Source organism: Alosa sapidissima, chromosome 6 (genome assembly GCF_018492685.1).
Source record: "Alosa sapidissima isolate fAloSap1 chromosome 6, fAloSap1.pri, whole genome shotgun sequence".
Lineage (NCBI taxonomy): Eukaryota > Metazoa > Chordata > Actinopteri > Clupeiformes > Clupeidae > Alosa > Alosa sapidissima.
In genome coordinates, this window is record NC_055962.1 from 32,449,858 (window position 1) to 32,467,357 (window position 17,500).

The 17,500-nt window shown below is 45.2% G+C and overlaps 2 protein-coding genes across 2 annotated transcripts in view; both read right to left on the reverse strand.

Annotated features, from left to right (window-relative positions):
• Positions 1–3,355, reverse strand: part of xkr5a (XK related 5a) — a 9,192-nt gene extending 5,837 nt beyond the window's left edge. The window contains exons 1-3 of the mRNA XM_042094554.1: positions 3,101–3,355; positions 1,620–1,803; positions 1–20 (exon numbers count right to left, since the gene is read on the reverse strand). The exon at positions 1–20 is cut by the window's left edge and continues 165 nt beyond it. Of these exons, the coding sequence (XP_041950488.1) occupies positions 1–20; positions 1,620–1,803; positions 3,101–3,227 (331 nt within the window). The 5' untranslated portion in view covers positions 3,228–3,355. The remainder of the gene's footprint in view (positions 21–1,619; positions 1,804–3,100) is intronic.
• A 6,222-nt stretch (positions 3,356–9,577) lies between these two features.
• prdm1c (PR domain containing 1c, with ZNF domain) overlaps positions 9,578–17,500 on the reverse strand; it is a 13,600-nt gene continuing 5,677 nt past the window's right edge. Inside the window, exons 5-7 of the mRNA XM_042094677.1 lie at positions 12,407–13,551; positions 11,873–12,001; positions 9,578–10,807 (exon numbers count right to left, since the gene is read on the reverse strand). Of these exons, the coding sequence (XP_041950611.1) occupies positions 10,241–10,807; positions 11,873–12,001; positions 12,407–13,551 (1,841 nt within the window). The 3' untranslated portion in view covers positions 9,578–10,240. The remainder of the gene's footprint in view (positions 10,808–11,872; positions 12,002–12,406; positions 13,552–17,500) is intronic.

Genomic DNA, 17,500 nt, shown 5'->3' on the forward strand with positions numbered 1-17,500 from the left:
ACGACATGCAGTCCCAGAACCTGCCACCAGGGGGAGACACAGTCAGTCAATTATCATCGGCACATGCAGAGCAGAGGCGGCCCAGGTCTCCCTCACCAATCTGAGCCTCCGCTCATCCAGTGCATTTATTCACTCTCTTTATTTGTCACCAGACAGGTGGATATGAGCATCATGCTGTATCAGAAGCCAACCGAATGGCTCTTTCAACTGTTTCTATAAGCTGTAAATACTGTCTCAACAGCCTTCTATCTACTATCCGCACTACTGAGTACATGTAAAACTGCATGTCATTGCAGTGTCAGTGAAATTGAATCTAATCTAATCTAATCTAAGCTGCCATCAGAACAGCGGTAAACCGTGAACCAGTTTTGGCCCTAATCTGGCCAGGATCTGGCCCTAATCTGGCCTGGATCTGGGAGGCGGTCGATGCACTCGCTGCCTCGGCGCTCGGCGCCATGGTTATTTAAGCAGCCTTGAGTGTCAGACTCCTTATTCAGGCCTAATTTAATGGATCTGAGCTCTGGACCTTGGAAGAAGTCCCAGTGAGATCTCTCTCACACACACACACACACACACACACACACACTCACACACGCATGCACACACACACACACACACGCACACACGCACACACTCACACACACACACACGCACACACGCACACACACACACGCATGCACACACACACACACACACGCACACACACACACACACACACAGCACACACGCACACACGCACACACACACACACGCACACACGCACACACACACACACACGCATGCACACACACACACACACACGCACACACACACACACACACACACACACACACACACACACACACACACACACACACGCAGCACAGAGCACACAGCTGCAGGAGCGGCAAATAAGGAAGGAAACTGTAACATTACACTGATTACTGGCTTCTCCAGGGAGACTTAACGGCACTCTGGAGACGGCCATGCTGCCCATGGGTCAGTTTCCATGGTTGGCATGTAATGGGTGGAATTAGTGTAAGTGCTCTGAAATCTGATCTGAGTACAGTAGTTAATGGATGTAAATGGGCTGCGTGAATAAAGCACATTTTTGGTCAAATCTCTAGTAAAAGAGATAATCCAAGCTCTGCTATATGCACATGTACTTGTACTCTGCACGATGACAATGAAGTTGAATCTAATCTAACAAGCCAAGAAAACAAAGGTCTCAAAATACACACAGCCCAGGGCGTGCAAACAACTCCAGGTTTATACACATTTAGTTATTATATTATATCAAATCGCACACACACACACACACACACACAAAGTTGTTGGTTCAATTCCCAGCTTCCACCGTTGTGCCCTTGAGCAAGGCACTTAACCCCTTAAGTTGCTCCGGGGACAATGTGATCCCTTGTAATATAGCTGACATATGTAAGTCACTTTGGTCAAGTGTAATGTCTGCACTTAAGCCAACCAGAGAAATCCACCTGATGGTTTAACCCAAATTACACCTACATTTCACAAATACTTTTTCTACCTCAAACACACACACACACACACACATTATATTTCTGTCTATGCATTCTCTCTCTTTCTCACTCACTCAAGACACATGTAAACACACACACACACACCTCTTGAAGATGCCCAGGTGCAGCAGGTGTGTGAGGGCCAGTAGGCATCGTCGGCGCTCCCCGTCGGCCAGGTACCACCAGCAGCTCAGCACCTGCACCAGCGCTCCGGGCAGCAGCAGCGCCAGCGTCCACGCCGCCCACAGACGCTCGCCCACCCACAGGTAGTAGCCCACGCAGTACAGCACTGGCACACGGCCCAGCACAGACACACAGGTAGAGACACAGACAAACAGACACGAGACGAGACAACAGACAAAGAGAGACATGATAAGGTTATGTGTGAAAGAGAAAAAGATAATAAAATAGGTACTAAGATGGGATAAACAACTACATGAAACTGTATAACTTTGATCCCATAAAAGAAGCACGTTGTTTGTAATGATCTATAGGCTAGTAGTAATTACTTCAGATCAGTCACAGACTTATTGTTTATTTTCTTTCCTTAGATGAATGTAGTTTGTGTATGAATCTGCCCTGTTGTCTAGTTGTCAAATAGGTTATTTTGATGACTGTATAATTGCATCACCTTCAGCAGTGTTCTCTCTCTCTCTCTCTCTTGTGTGTGTGTGTGTGTGTGTGTGTGTAGACCTTGCAGAGGACCATTCATTGATTTGGCACTGCTATGCCCTCCGCACTCCAATACACATACGCGCGGTATTTTAATCCCGCCTGAAAGACGTCCTCGTGCCAAAGCCAAAGCTCTCTTTGACTCCACCCTTTCGGCTCGAGTAACTGATCTCCTTACCGCACGCGTGCATCACACGAAGTCGATAATACAGCGCCAAAACAAGACATAAGCTACGCACACCACAACGTGCGCGACACACATCTGGAGGACACCGTGCTCTGCGGCCACGACCACTTGTCCAAACTGAGTAAGTCAAAAATGACGATTGGACGACAGTTACACTTCAGTACTTCCCGTGCCATAGTGTGACATAGGTCACTTTACATCATTCGAGCAAATTCCATTACCATTCCAAAATCTATAAAGTCAAAATAACTCTCTCTCTCTCTCTCCCTCGAGCAACATCGTGAGTGGAATGTTAAATGGTCTATAGGCCCTACTCCTTAGTTATACACACAGCATAGTAGCCTGCATAATGCGGTAACCTACTTGGTAGTGATTTGGTTTGACGGTTTTAGAGACGGACGTACGAAAGACGCAAAACCGAGCCGTCTAATCGTCTGTGCATACATACGTCTGTGTCCTACATAAACTGCAAGCCCTGTCATTCAACGGTTAAGACAGATGCTGAATTTTAGCAGGGAAATTCAAGCATCTTCCACACAATGCATGCAATTAGCCTACAGCAAGCAGTATTCAAAAATAATAATAGCCTACTATTAATAATAATAACACAGTGACCGAAACAAAAGTTATGGGAGCTTGTCCAGTTCAGCCACTGCAGCCCACTGAAGGTTATGTTATTATGAAGTGTCGTCTCGGGAGGAGTATTGTATTGTGGGTGCCCACTCACGCGCGGTTCTCTCCGCCACGATCACGAGAGCCGACACGGCGAATAGAATAACTTGGCACCACGCGGTCCAGCATCCTCTCCGGACCGCCGGTGCCATCGCCCCGGCCACGAACTCCTCGCTTATCATGGTGGTGCGGAGACACGGACACTAGAATCCATCCGTGACATTGTTGACATCCTTCATTCTCGGCGGATACTCCTTCCTCCCGTCAAAAATATCTGACGTCATCCTTTTGGAATTAAAGCCGCAGCACACGACCAGGGAGCCTATAGGCTACTGTAAGCCTCGAGACGAGACACTACAGAACCATAAAGGTGATAATATTTCCTTCCCTCTTACATGAATCTTACGCTATAAAAATTGGCAAATGTAATTGAATGTAATTTGAGACAGATGTTGACACATTGACGCTAGAATCAGCATGTGGGATGGGACCAAATTGGTCAAACGCCAAGTTGTTTCAGAGCCTTTGAATGTCACTGTTTTATTGGAGCTTAATGTAGAAATTACCAGGATCCCAAGCAGTGGGCCATTGCAGGTGGAAAATGTAGTCTACTCATGCGTGGGAATGAATGTTTGAGCCAACAGAGGGCTCCTCTTCCCACCAGATGAAATGGGAGTGCGCCGCTGTCACTTCATCAACAAACACACTAAAGACACCGGTAGATGCATTCAAGCACAAATAATACAAACACTACACACCCTCTCTCTCACACACACACACACACACACACACGCACGCGCGCGCACACACGTATGTAACCCACACACGTCAGCCATACAAACACAAACATAACATACAGATATCAAACTCATTAAAAAACACTAATCTAAAGGGATACTTTTTTTATTATTCAATTCAAGTCCTTGTAAACCAAAATATGCATATGAAAGCATAAAGACTGTAGGCCTAAACTATGTTGTGTTGTACTAAATTGTGGAGTTAGACCATTAGACAGAACATCATAATTTTCAGTGTTCTGTTTATAGGGGTGGTCATTATAATGAACTGAGTTCCCCATTTAGCATAACCTCTTAAAAATGTTGTAGGTTGACAAGTAGCCTAGAAGGTCCGTGTAACGCTTTGCAGTGCTGTGTTCTATTTTCAGAATTCACATGAAAAAATATAAAAATAGGCTTTAAAATATGTTATCCATTCTTTAGGAACGCACAGTAAAGGGGTTGTTGATGGATGTTGATTTTCAATTGAGCACAGTTATGGTTTTCTGTTCAGAAGTTAAAAATTGAAATGATACGTCAATTTTCTAATTTTCCTTTTTTGCTCTTGTGGTTGGACTGAACCACGAGCACCGGGGGGAGAACATCATCTAGCTGGTGGACGAGAGCGCCGCCTGAAGTTGTTCGTGATTTTTACTCATTACTTTAGAGATTAATAAATTAAACTTCGCCGATTTTTAGGAGATGGGACGTTAAGTAACTTTCAACCTATGTTGAACATCTAGTAGGCTATATTTGAATACCATGGCCATGCCATACCATAGCAAATAATTCCCCAAAGCAGAATGCTTTGCCATTTAGGCTATACAGGCCTATAGGCTACCCCGAGCACGGTTTGACATGGGGCATTTTTGTTTATTTAACACTTTACACTAGACTAGGTTTCATTAAACGAAGACACAACAGTGAATAATTTATCAGTTTATCCATTTATTAATTTCAACAGCAAACAGCCTACATTGGCCTGTAGGCTCAAGTCCATTGGTAATGCTCATGTCTCCAAAGCCTCCCAGAACAGCTCTTCTCTACCTATGAGACATGAGTAGAACACGTAGGCTAGCCTACTCATAAGTGTCAGGACGTAGCAATGTCTCCCTCTGCATCTGAAGTTCTTGTCTCGAGCTGACATTATCAATCGCTTGGCACCTTGATGCAAGCTAAACTGTGTTTAATAGCCCTCCTTCTCTACATCCGCTGATAAAATGTGATCACCAACACCGCTCTGTAATATGTATCAGGTAACCCCCCCCCCCCAGGCTTGTGGTTCAGCCCAACAAAAACGGTAAAAAAAGGCAATAATCCAATATTAACTGAATTTTACTTTTGTTTCCAATCCAGTTTCTGTTTTTTTCTTTATCTTGTGTGACTAATGACAAATGTAGAAAATAGCAGCAATTATCTATTTGCTGACCAGTTAAAAAAAAATGAAAATTGGATTATTGAACACATTTTTTATTTGGATCAGATGGATGGAGCAAATACGTAGAACAAAGCACTGCAAAGCGTTACACGGACCCTAGAAAGTAAAAGTCCTGTCAATGTAGGTTTTATTCCTTCTGCCTGTGCTAGCACAAGCACTATCATTAATTAGCTGATTCACTGGCTGAATAGTTGCCCTAATTAGGATTGTCTGGTTTGGGGAATAATTGGAACATGTGGTAGGAGTTTGTCACCTCTGTGAGTAAGTTGGCTGCAACAGAGAAGGTTCTTGTTCAGAGTGTTTGCCCATCTATAGTGTTTGCTACTACACTAGAGTACAGCCGACCTGCCTCAGCATCTATGAAGTATATCTTGTATCTAGAGACATTGCCATATGCATGGCAATGTTTTCATTCGCTCAGACAAATCTGTTGGTGTGTGACAAACTACTATTCTGAGTGTGTCACACCAGAGATATCAGATATCAACGCATATTTATTTTTGGTTTAGGGACTTTAAGTATTATTAGCGTAACCAGTGGGTTCTACTCTCTCTGAAACTCCAATAAGTAAAGGTCCGAGTGCTCATTCTCATATCCCAGCTGTCTCAGGACATCTCACCGAGACACCCCCCCTTTTGGTTGTAATATCAACTGTCCCGCTTGGGGCTCCTAAGAGCACACCAAGGAGAAGGAGGAGAAACATATGACTCGACAAACAAAGATGGCTGCGCCCATAATTGATGGTAAATGAGATGTATTTTCTTTGTATTTGTACTACATTGGTCATTTTAATGTCGATTTTAAATGCTCTTACACACTTGATTACATTGCTGCTTTAATCGGCTCACCAATTTATGCATTGCACGGACTTGCTGTGCGCACAAAAAGTTCTAAAAGTTTTGCTTTTGAGCTGGAGCTCGTTGCACAAAACTAGGATAAGGGATTAAGCCGGGATATCCTGGTTATCCTGGCTCAATTTATCCGTGATCCAGTTGCACAAATGCGGGATAGGGGCAGTAGGATATGTTTTGGTATACATTACCATGGAGATTTATTCTGTGGAGCTAGCCTGCTCTAGCCTGGGAAAAACCCAGACGTACTTCCGGCAAATTCGAGATTCGCTCTGAAAGTCCGTCTGGCCAAGAACCTTGCTATCTATTTCCTAGATCGAGGCACCAATCAGAACCCTTGAGGCGGGCTTTACACGATGACGATAGCGCACCCTGTTGAAGAAGCCAGGGTTTTTAAAAAACAAAAAACATCTATCACGTTGGTTTAAGAGTTAGAAGTTTCTTAACTGCTTCCTTATGTTGGAATATGCAACATTGTGCAAACAGGTATGTAAGGGATGTGATCTCTGCAACAGTGGTAGGCTACTGAAAAGGGGTTCATATTCTGTTCATTTATAGGCCTACAGTAGCTGGACACGTAGCCGACAGAAAACACATAGGCTACTTTTGAATTGGTGTGCTATGTGAGCATAACTCGAATGCTACACTTCAGTGTTTGCCTTGAAATATTTCCGGCATAATTGCTTTGAACGTTTCAGTCTCTCGTCCCGCATTCCTGCTTTATATGTCCTGGTCAGCCAGAAAGGACGAATGAAACAAAATGCTCGTTTGAACGTGAACGGTTTTGTTCAGAGCTGAAAATGCAATTGTGTTTGTCAGAGGGCAGATGTAAATTGCTAGTGACAAAATATTAGCTTTCAGTGTGGCACGATGCCTTATAGCCTACGTAGGGCAGCCGTGGCCCACTAGTTAGCACTCTGGACTTGTAACCGGAGGGTTGCCGGTTCGAGCCCCGACCAGTGGGCCGCGGCTGAAGTGCCCTTGAGCAAGGCACCTAACCCCTCACTGCTCCCCGAGCGCCGCCGTTGAAGCAGGCAGCTCACTGCGCCGGGATTAGTGTGTGCTTCACCTCACTGTGTGTTCACTGTGTGCTGTTTGTGTTTCACTAATTCACCGATTGGGTTAAATGCAGAGACCAAATTTCCCTCACGGGATCAAAAAAGTATATATACTTAATATGTTTAATTAAAAAGTGGTTCATTCTTCTTGCTTCTCCCTACAACCAGATAGAGTTGTAAATTGTGTGTTTCCGTCACTCTGTCTCTGATTGGCTTTTGGCCTCTCCTATTGCGTCTGAGGCATTTTGATCGGCGTCCGTTTGGGAACGCCCTTTGGAAATGGGCTGTTAACACTGTCTATGGCTGTGAACGAACCTTCCCCAGACCCACTCTCAGTTACGACTGAGAAGGGTCTGGTTTCAACCGGGCTAAGCCTGCTCCAGACCAGGCTAAATTCCAGGATCTATTTAATCTCAACCCTTATCTCAGTCAGCAGTCACCACAAACAGCCCACTACACATTGTTATCACATATAACTAGACCCACTGTCATTATTTAAACGTTTGTTGATCATTAATTTCAATAATTTTGGATAAATGATTTTTAGATGATGTTGCAATCATTAGATTATTTACAGTTTCCCATAGACTATAAGGCTATATATACAATTACGGAATATTAGGGCCACAGAGAAAAAACAAATCCAAATTCCTCTGCCTCTGCAGGACATATTTAACTGAAATTTAAAGCATATTAACTAATTTAACACGTATTGGTCCCTCACCAGCCGACCACTGTCGTCATCAGGGAAGATTGCTTTGCTTTATCACTGTGGCGGTGTTGCCTTTCTTTTTAATTATGTCTTTTACATACTCGCCATTCCCGACCTGTCGTGCGACAATGTGACGTCATGGAAGTGGCGTAACCATTTATACTCGTGTGTGGTGGTCGCGACACTAGTTGCAATGTTATCCTCAACAGAGGTGTTGCTGTTGTGAAAAGGCTACTATCACTACCTACTTTACACCATAGAATAATTGGGGCAGCCGTGGCTGAAGTGCCCTTGAGTATAGTATAAGTATATATAAGTATATATACTTTTTTGATCCCGTGAGGGAAATTTGGTCTCTGCATTTAACCCAATCGGTGAATTAGTGAAACACAAACAGCACACAGTGAGGTGAAGCACACACTAATCCCGGCGCAGTGAGCTGCCTGCTTCAACGGCGGCGCTCTGGGAGCAGTGAGGGTTTAGGTGCCTTGCTCAAGGGCACTTATCAGCCGCGGCCCACTGGTCGGGGCTCGAACCGGCAACCCTCCGGTTACAAGTCCAGAGTGCTAAAGCCATGGCTGCCCCAAAACAAGCGGCAAGGCACCTAACCCCTTATTGCTCCCCGAGCGCCGCTGTTGTTGCAGGCAGCTCACTGCGCCGGGATTAGTGTGTGCTTCACCTCACTGTGTGTTCACTGTGTGCTGAGTGTGTTTAACTAATTCACAGATTGGGATAAATGCAGAGACCAAATTTCCCTCACGGGATCAAAAGAGTATATATACTTATACTATACTTACTTACTAGAAGAAGCAATGAAGCCGCTCTACTTGCCATGGTGAATCTGTGATCAGTGGCGGGGTCTATCTAAGGGGGCCATTAGCGCGCACTAATCCAGGATCAGTTTCACCTGGCTTGATGAATCCGTGTCTGCTTATCCTGGCTTGGTCTTTGTGCAACCAATAAAGCCTGGACGCTCTTGTTTTGGATTCATTGAGCTCAGCTCAGTCACTTATCCTGGATGTCTTGATCCTACTTTTGTGCAACGGGCCTCTGGTTTGCTAAAGAGGCTAATGAAGCTAACAACAATAACAATGACTAGCCTACTACTGCCCCTTATGGCTCGAGAAAAATGCGACAGCACTTGAAATTGAAATTGTAAGTGTGATGAAGCTCAAATATGAATGCAAGTGTGAATCATCCCGTAGCTTGTTTAGATGAGCCACAAGCTTGCTCTCGTGTTCTAGGCAAGCGCCCAGCACTACCGAGACAGCTGCTACCCTGGTGGCATCCATGTTCTTCCCCACAAAGACAAACGGGAACGCTATAAGTGCTACAAACTATAAGTGCTACAAGCTATAAGTGCTACAAATTACGTCACGTTCATGCGTAAGAGCAACTTGGACAGGGGTGTATGATGTATCTGGATTACAGCATTACACGTGAATGGGAGAATTTGGGCCTTAGTTAGGTGAAAGGCCGTAGGTGAAGGTAGCTCATTCTGAAACTCCACGCTCAGCAGAGTCAGTCACAATGGAGGACGCTTGTGGTTGGAAATGGGAGGATGCAGTTTATTGCAATAAATGTTACCACTTCCTTAATTCTACACCCCCCTTCCCTCTTTTGCACTTGATCTCTTTCTTTCTCTCTCTCTCTCCCCTCTCTCTCTCTCTCTCTCCCCTCTCTCTCTCTTTCCTCTGTCCTTCTTCCTCTTTCTGTGTTATTCTCTTTCACCCACCCACCCAACTACAAGCCCTGAATACGACCACATCCGTGTCAAGGACACTCGTCACATATGTACACTACACACATTTACACATGTCTGCATACATACACAAGGCTCTTATTGAAAGTATTTGTGAGGATAGACATCTTTAATAAACCCTCAGCATTTTCCACACCAGAAAGCAGTGCAAAGAAGTGTTATGAAATTTAATGTGAAGTAATAAATTAAAAGGTTATTAAAATATACATCTTAAATGTCTCTTGTACCAGATAATAGAGCGTATTAATATTTTTCAATACCAAAAATATTTATAAATTTAAAAAGAGCACACAAAAAGTAATATGCAAGCTTTTGCAAAGTGATATAATGCTGTTGCATAGCTACCCTGAGGAAAACATCCCCGTCACTGGTTTTCCCCACCATGAGAAAACAGTCTTAAGGTCCTGAAGCAGAATGAATCTGATTGTTTAGATGTAGCTTGTCCTCATCTGCAAGTCTGTATCTGACTCATTCAGTCTGACCAGATTTTTCCTGTGAGAATAGCTCTCTGATTGTATCAGGGTGAGCCAAAATGGCCGACTAAGACCGAGGAATGAAAATTGATACTGTTGACAAGGGGAATTACTGGAAGGAGTTGCTACTGGTCCACTTCCTGTTTGATGTGTACATTGAGAAGAGGTAGCTGAGTGTTCCGATGTCCCGCAACAGCCCTGGAGTCTGGGTGCTGTACCAGCACAGGCTCTCTGTCGCCGCCCTGCTGGTTGGACGATTGTAGACCCACTGCCTCCATCTCCTTCCAGAACACCTTCAGGACACTCTGCTCCACCTCGCTGTCCGGCGCCCTCTCCAGCCTCTCTGCAGCATCGCTCAAGTCGAACCTTTCAATCGCCTCGTTGATGCGGGCCAGCTCTTCCGGTGTGCCAGGAGGCTGCATAGCAGGGCAGAAGCCCTGCAGGTGGATCTGCAGGCTGCAGAAGTGGAGGTAGGCCCCGGGACAGTGGGGGCAGGCGTAGGGATGGCAGCCATCCCCCCCGCCTCCCTCACACCCCCCGCCGCCGCTGGTGTGGAGCCGGCGGTGGAGCCTGAGGTGGATGAACTGCGTGAAGCGGGCAGGGCACATTCTGCACTTATAGGGCTTCTCTCCTGAGTGTAGACGCTGGTGCGTCTTCAGGTTGCTGGTGCTGCTGAAGCGCTTGTGGCACACCTGGAGAGATGGAGAAGAAGATGAGGATAGGCAGAGAGAGTTACATAGTACATATCATACTTCATACACATACTACATACAATATTACATACTATATTATCTTCTGAGTACACTGTATACAACATGACATAGGCCAGTCAAAATCAAAGGTAGATAATAAATAACAATAAATAGAACAGTTTTAAATGTTATTTTCATTCAAAGAACATTTAGACACTGCTGTAAATGATGGCTATGCCTGTACCCTGCTCCTCCCCATTTGAAAATCAATCAAAAAACCAACAATATTGAACAGCGTTAAACCAAGAGTGGGTGTCAAAGAGAAAGACCGAAACGAAAGGGAAAGTGGGAAGGGCGAACAGAGAGGTGTAGCGAGATAGGTCAGGTCAGCCCACAGAAGTGAAACACACATCAAAGGTCTGCGCACACACACCACTGTCACTGTAATGTCACTCGACTGCACGCACTGTTACTCTGATCTCCGTGAGATTAACATTGTAATGAGTCAGCAAGTCATTTGATCATGTTTTGGGAATCTTATCAGAGAAATCGAAGAAATGTGGTCACCCCTTTTGTAACTGTTGATTGCTGCTGGTGATATCTTCCTATACCCAAGCTACAGACTAGCTACGTACGGTAGGCCTAGACTGGGTGGCTAGTATATAGTTTGTATCTATTTGGAATTGAAAATGCTTGAAATAGATTACTTTTATTTCAAGCAGATAGTTCAAGTTCGGTTTATTGTCAAATGTATTTAGTAGGCCTACAATACAATGCAATGCATTTTACTCCATCACTCACATGCAGTATAACAGACAAGGAGACATATAACAGACAAGGAGACATATAACAGACAAAAACAACAGACATAAAGTGCATAGTGCAAGACAGAAAGTGCATCAGCTATTCAACAGAGAGGGGTGTTCTGCCCAGATGTGTCAAATGTGTCTTCATAATAGGGACTGAATAAATTAACACATCATCTACATCTCTGGCCAACACAATCAGTAGTCAGGTGTACCTTTGTCCACAACTACCTATCCTGACCTCTGACCCCCTGCTCACCTCACACTGGTGTGGTTTCTCGCCCGTGTGGACCAGCCGGTGCTTCTGCAGGTGGGCCAGCTGGGTGAAGCTCTTGTGGCAGGTCTGACACATGAAGGGCCTCTCGCCACTGTGGACACGCAGGTGGACCTGGAGGGACGGATCAGAGATGAGTCATCCATCCATTCATTCATCCATCCATTCATTCATTCATCCATCCATCCATCCATTCATTCATTTGTTCATTTATTCACTCTGCAATTGATTTACAGTCACAAGTTGCAAAGACTGTTTAGCCAAATGAAGCAGACGATCAATCTGTTTGCTACTTGAGTGTCTTACTCAGAACAGCTGATGAGATGTGCACTGCAGACTCAGAGGTGCAGTGTTTTAATATGAGATGTGAGTTCACAGGAATGCCAAAGAATTTCAAGCAAAACCAAAAGGCTGTACTGAAACTTTGAATGATGCAACTGCTCCATGATGCAAAAGAAACCATAACATGATGATAGGGTGGTGGTGGTGTGGATATTGACTCAGAGGAGGATGTCTTACCTTCAGGTTGGAGAGCTGGCCAAAGATCTTCCCACAGATTTTGCACTCATAGCGAATCTTTCCATTCTGCCTCATTAGCGGATAGGACAGCGTTCTGTAGCTGACAACACTGATCTGCTTCGACGTCTCGAGGTCGCTCATCTCCACGGACACTTGTCTAGATCCCAGCTGAGCAGAAGTGGGTGTGGAGGGCAGGGGTCCCGGTGAGGCTGCCATGCCCTGCAGGGGTGAGGCGTCCCTGGGCTGGTCGAGCGCAGAAGGCCCCCCGAGGCTGGTGGTCATGAAAGGTGCATGGAGCTGCGTTGCGTGGGCAAATCGGTCCCTGGACAGACCAATGCTGTTATGGGCAAAGTCCAGTGAGACACCAAAGCTTTTGTGGTCAATGCTTGGCTGCATGTTCAAATCACTGAGGTAGCTGGAAACAAGGTTTCTGTGGCTCTCAGATGACCCAATCAAAGCGTTTCTTTGTCCAGAGCCTGACAGACGCAGAAGACAAGGGTAAGGCTGGACCTGCATCATGTGTAATGGGACAGGCATGTTCTGAACTGGTTTATGGAAATAAAGGAGGTTAGAATGAGGTGACATCTTGTCCAACCCTAGTGAAGGATGAGGAGGGCAGTACTGAGATGTGATGTACATTTGTGGAGGCCTAGAATATTCCGGATGCATTGCTGGTCTGAGAGGGCTATCGCTACCGTGTCCAAAGGGAGACAGGCCTCTGAGAAGGCCAAAGGAACCGAGTCTTTGTTCTCTCTCGAGGCCAGAGGAACCGAGTCTTTGTTCTCTCTCGAGGCCAAAGGAACCGAGTCCTTGTTCTCTCTCGAGGCCAGAGGAACCGAGTCCCTGTTCTCTCCCGAGGTTCGCATGAAGTGTACTAGGGGTGAGCCTCAAGGTGCAGGCTGCATGGCCTGCCTCCAGGCCGCGGGTGTTCGTACTCAGAGCAGGGTTGGGGCAGATAAGCCGCGGAGCCTCCTGGGAGGAGCTTTGGAGTGTGGACCTGTTCTGCTCTGACCTCAGGTGTGGAGCGTGCGGTTCCTTCTTCAGGATGTCCGTGATGCTGTAACCCTTCTTCATGGCACTGCTGCTCAGGATAGGCATGGCGCCCTCCACTGGCTCGGGGGTAACGGTCGGAGCGGAGGTCTTCCCTGAGGGAGGAAGAGGAGGATACTCAGAGAAACGGGAGGATACTCAGAGAAACATCTTTGTGGTTAGCCAATCAAACAGGAGCATTATTATGACCGCCGTACAGCGAAGCATAGGTTTAGGACATTTTTTCCCAGTAATTTGGTGTCAACGATTCCCGGGACACTGAAAGACCAGAGTACACGAAACTTGGTGGGCATGTAACCCCACATGGATAGCATGGAACCTCCTGTTTTCGTTTTGATCTGTAGCCCCCCCGCTGGACTGGACCCCTCGAAAGGAGGGTAGGGCAGACACAGTTTTCTGTGAATATCTCGAGAACTGTAGGGTTTAGGAGGACCATTTTTTTTGTATGTTGATCTCAAAGGGCCATGTCAACCCATTCCATAACCACTCATTTCATGTATAGCGCCACCTAGTTAAACACAAAAAAGTAAAAATGAGGTGTAGCCCCACAAGGATGACACGGACGGAACCATTGTTTTTCGTTTTGTTCAAATACATTATTATTACTACCGTAAAACGCAACATGAGAGAGCATGAACCATATAGTTTCTCCCGTTTTGTTTTTGCCAAATTTGTCTACATTCAAATCATAGCCTAGCCTACTTCCAGGCGCATGGGAACATATTTTTGACCACGGGGGGTGCTGAATAACAAAATAATCATGGATGTCCGACGATTTCTCCCCCAGCATATGATTCGAATTTAGATAGCTAAATATGCCATTTCAGCGCCGTGTATGAGTAGGTCTAAGAGTGAGAAGTTTTATAATGCCCTGGGCAGCCACATTCCACTGCAACTATACGCATCACTTGCCACTCCGACTCATCAATAAAAACTGTGCGCGCACACACCAGTCCCATAGAAGCGCACTTGACTTTACATCATTAACCTATTTCAGTAGGTTATATAGCCAGAGAATGTCCGTAGACGGGCTCTGATATAGCCTAGTCTAAGGTAAATTTCTTTTCTGACTTCTTTCTCTTTATCGCCATGGCATTTACAATAATTAAGAATAACGTTCGCGAACTGTTCTGGTTTTGTTGCCAGCATAAAAACAAGCTTACCATCGGCCTATCCGCAAATTTTAAACACAAGGGATGAAAATGAATTGAACGATGACTAAGTCGGACATATAGGCATAGTTCATGTTGAAAAAAAAGTCACACCCAAGATTTGCGACGAGATGAGCAGCAACTTGATGCAACATTCTAAAACCTTGCAACTGTGACTAGACATGGTGAATGCTTTGCGACGGCTTGAAACGAGGTGCAACATCTAATTCACACTGCTGTAACCTCCTTTCTGTAACGGTTTCGTGTCATTGCGAATCTTAGGTGTGAATTGGGCTTTAAACAGACGATCTGACGGGTTTTAGAAGATTAAATACAACCCGAAACTAAAAAACAGACCAGGCATCTACTGGAGACCGGCCTTTAACCCAAACCTGTAGCCACGCCAGGCGTTTAAAAGAGACAGGCGTCTCTTTGGGACTCAGCGATTATTTGAGGTTTTACGGTATGTACTATGCCAGTACTGCGTGTGTGTGTGTGTGTGTGACTTGAGGCATGTTTACATTATGACAGCGTCTGTTCCTGAAGTTGCTTTCTTTATTATTTCCTGTGGAGAGATGGTAGAGATTAAGACTTCAGACACAGATGCGGTCCTTACATAGTCATGCCTGAAGTCACACACACACACACACACACACACACACATTGCACCTTTCACAGACGTCATACGTACGTCCCACATTGACTGTAAGAAACGTAAAAACAGACTAGAAGTATATTTAGAGTTAAAAGAAACCACTCCCTCTTCACTTCTCCCTCCACCCTGACCACAGCCCTCCACAATGGGGTCCTTTCACCAGAATCACACCGCTTCAATTGATCTGGTCTCCCTATCAGCGGAAACAAGTGTATGACTGGGCCTTTATGGTCACCTCACCTTCCCACACACATTTCACCATACACTTGCTCAGCCACTTCCAGATCACACCTACCGCACCAGCCCCCAGGCTGAGGAACCCAATACCTCACGTCAAACAAGGAGGGTAAGATTAGAAGAGCATTTCCATAGAAACAATCGACTTTCACACCATAGGGGCAGTGTGTGTGAACCTGTGAGACACCTGTGAGATTAGTCTGGGAGCAGACAAGCAGCCATCACTCTCAGGGGTATCACACACACACACACACACACTCATGCACACACGCACACAAACACACACACACACACATGCATGTACACACGTATACACATACACACAGAGATACAGACACACACACACACACACATACCAACACAGACACACACACACAAATAAAAATACAACCATATACGTCACTTCTCTGTTTTGCTCCTGGGAAGAATATCTATCATTCAGATCTTAACACACACACACACAAAACACCACACATGCTAACACATACTAACATACACACACACAGAGACACGTTCACACACACACACACACACACAGACACATTCACACACACACACAGACACATTCACACACACACACGTACCCGTTCTCCTGAGAAAGGCATGAGGCGGGGGAAAAATTTCTCAGGAAGTCAAGTTGTCAATAGGGGGACTCCTACCTTCCTCTTATTTCCTCTAACAGACATCAATAAACACGGCAGACATGCCAGAAATCTGTCAACACACTCTCACCTCTTCTCAACACCTCTGGGTGCCAGTCGGTGTGTGTGTGTGTTCCATGTATAAGATTTTATTTTACATCCATGCATGACTTATATTATGTTATACTATATTACATTATATAATATTATATTATAATATATAACTAGATGTACCGCAGAGCGGTACAAAATATGACTGCCGCCCAGTCCAGCACATGTTTTCCACAAAAATAATTCACGCTGAAAGGCATATATGATTCTAACTGTCTCACTGAATTGCATTATGCACACTCAATTCTCACTGGTATCTGCTAGACAACAAGTACCAAAACATGATTAGTTCATAGATTTCACATGTAATATACATTTTATACAACCCCACCCCCATCTGTTCATAATTCTGAGAAATTCTTGAATTGTGTGCATGTGTGCGTGTACATGTTTATGTTTATGTGTGTGTGGGTGGGTGTGTGTGTGCGTGTTTGCCTGTTTATGTGCCTGTGTGTGTGCATGTGCATGCATGCGTATATATGTCTACTGTGTGAGTATGTGTCATACGTAGGATTACTGTGAATGTATGTGTGTGCGTGTGTATCTGTTTATGCACATGTGTGCATATGGAATGGGTTTACATGACCCCTGGAGGCAAACATACGAAAAAAAATCCTAGGCCCTACGGTTCTCAAGATATTCACAGAAAACTGTGTCTGCCCTACTCCTTTCGGGGGGTCCAGTCCAGCGGGGGGGGGGGGGGGGGGGGGGGGGGGCTACAGATCAAGGAACGAAAAGCGATGGTTCCATGCTATCCATGTGGGGTTACATGCCCACCAAGTTTCGTGTACCCCGGTCTTTCAGTGTCCCGGGAATCCTTGTTGGTGTACGGTCACTAAATGTACACATAAATTATTTTATTGTAAGGCCCCCCATGAACGGAATTCCACGAAACTTGGCGTGCATTCAGAGGGTGTCATAATGATCCTACACTTCCAATTTCGTGCAGTTTTGACTATGTTAGGTCACAGATACCTGCGATTAAAACACCTCATTTTTACTTTTTTGTGTTTAACTAGGTGGCGCTATACATTAAATGAGTGGTTATGGAATGGGTTGACATGGCCCTTTGAGATCAACATACAAAAAAAAAATGGTCCTCCTAAACCCTACAGTTCTCGAGATATTCACAGAAAACTGTGTCTGCCCTACCCTCCTTTCGGGGGGTCCAGTCCAGCGGGGGGGCTACAGATCAAAACGAAAACAGGAGGTTCCATGCTATCCATGTGGGGTTACATGCCCACCAAGT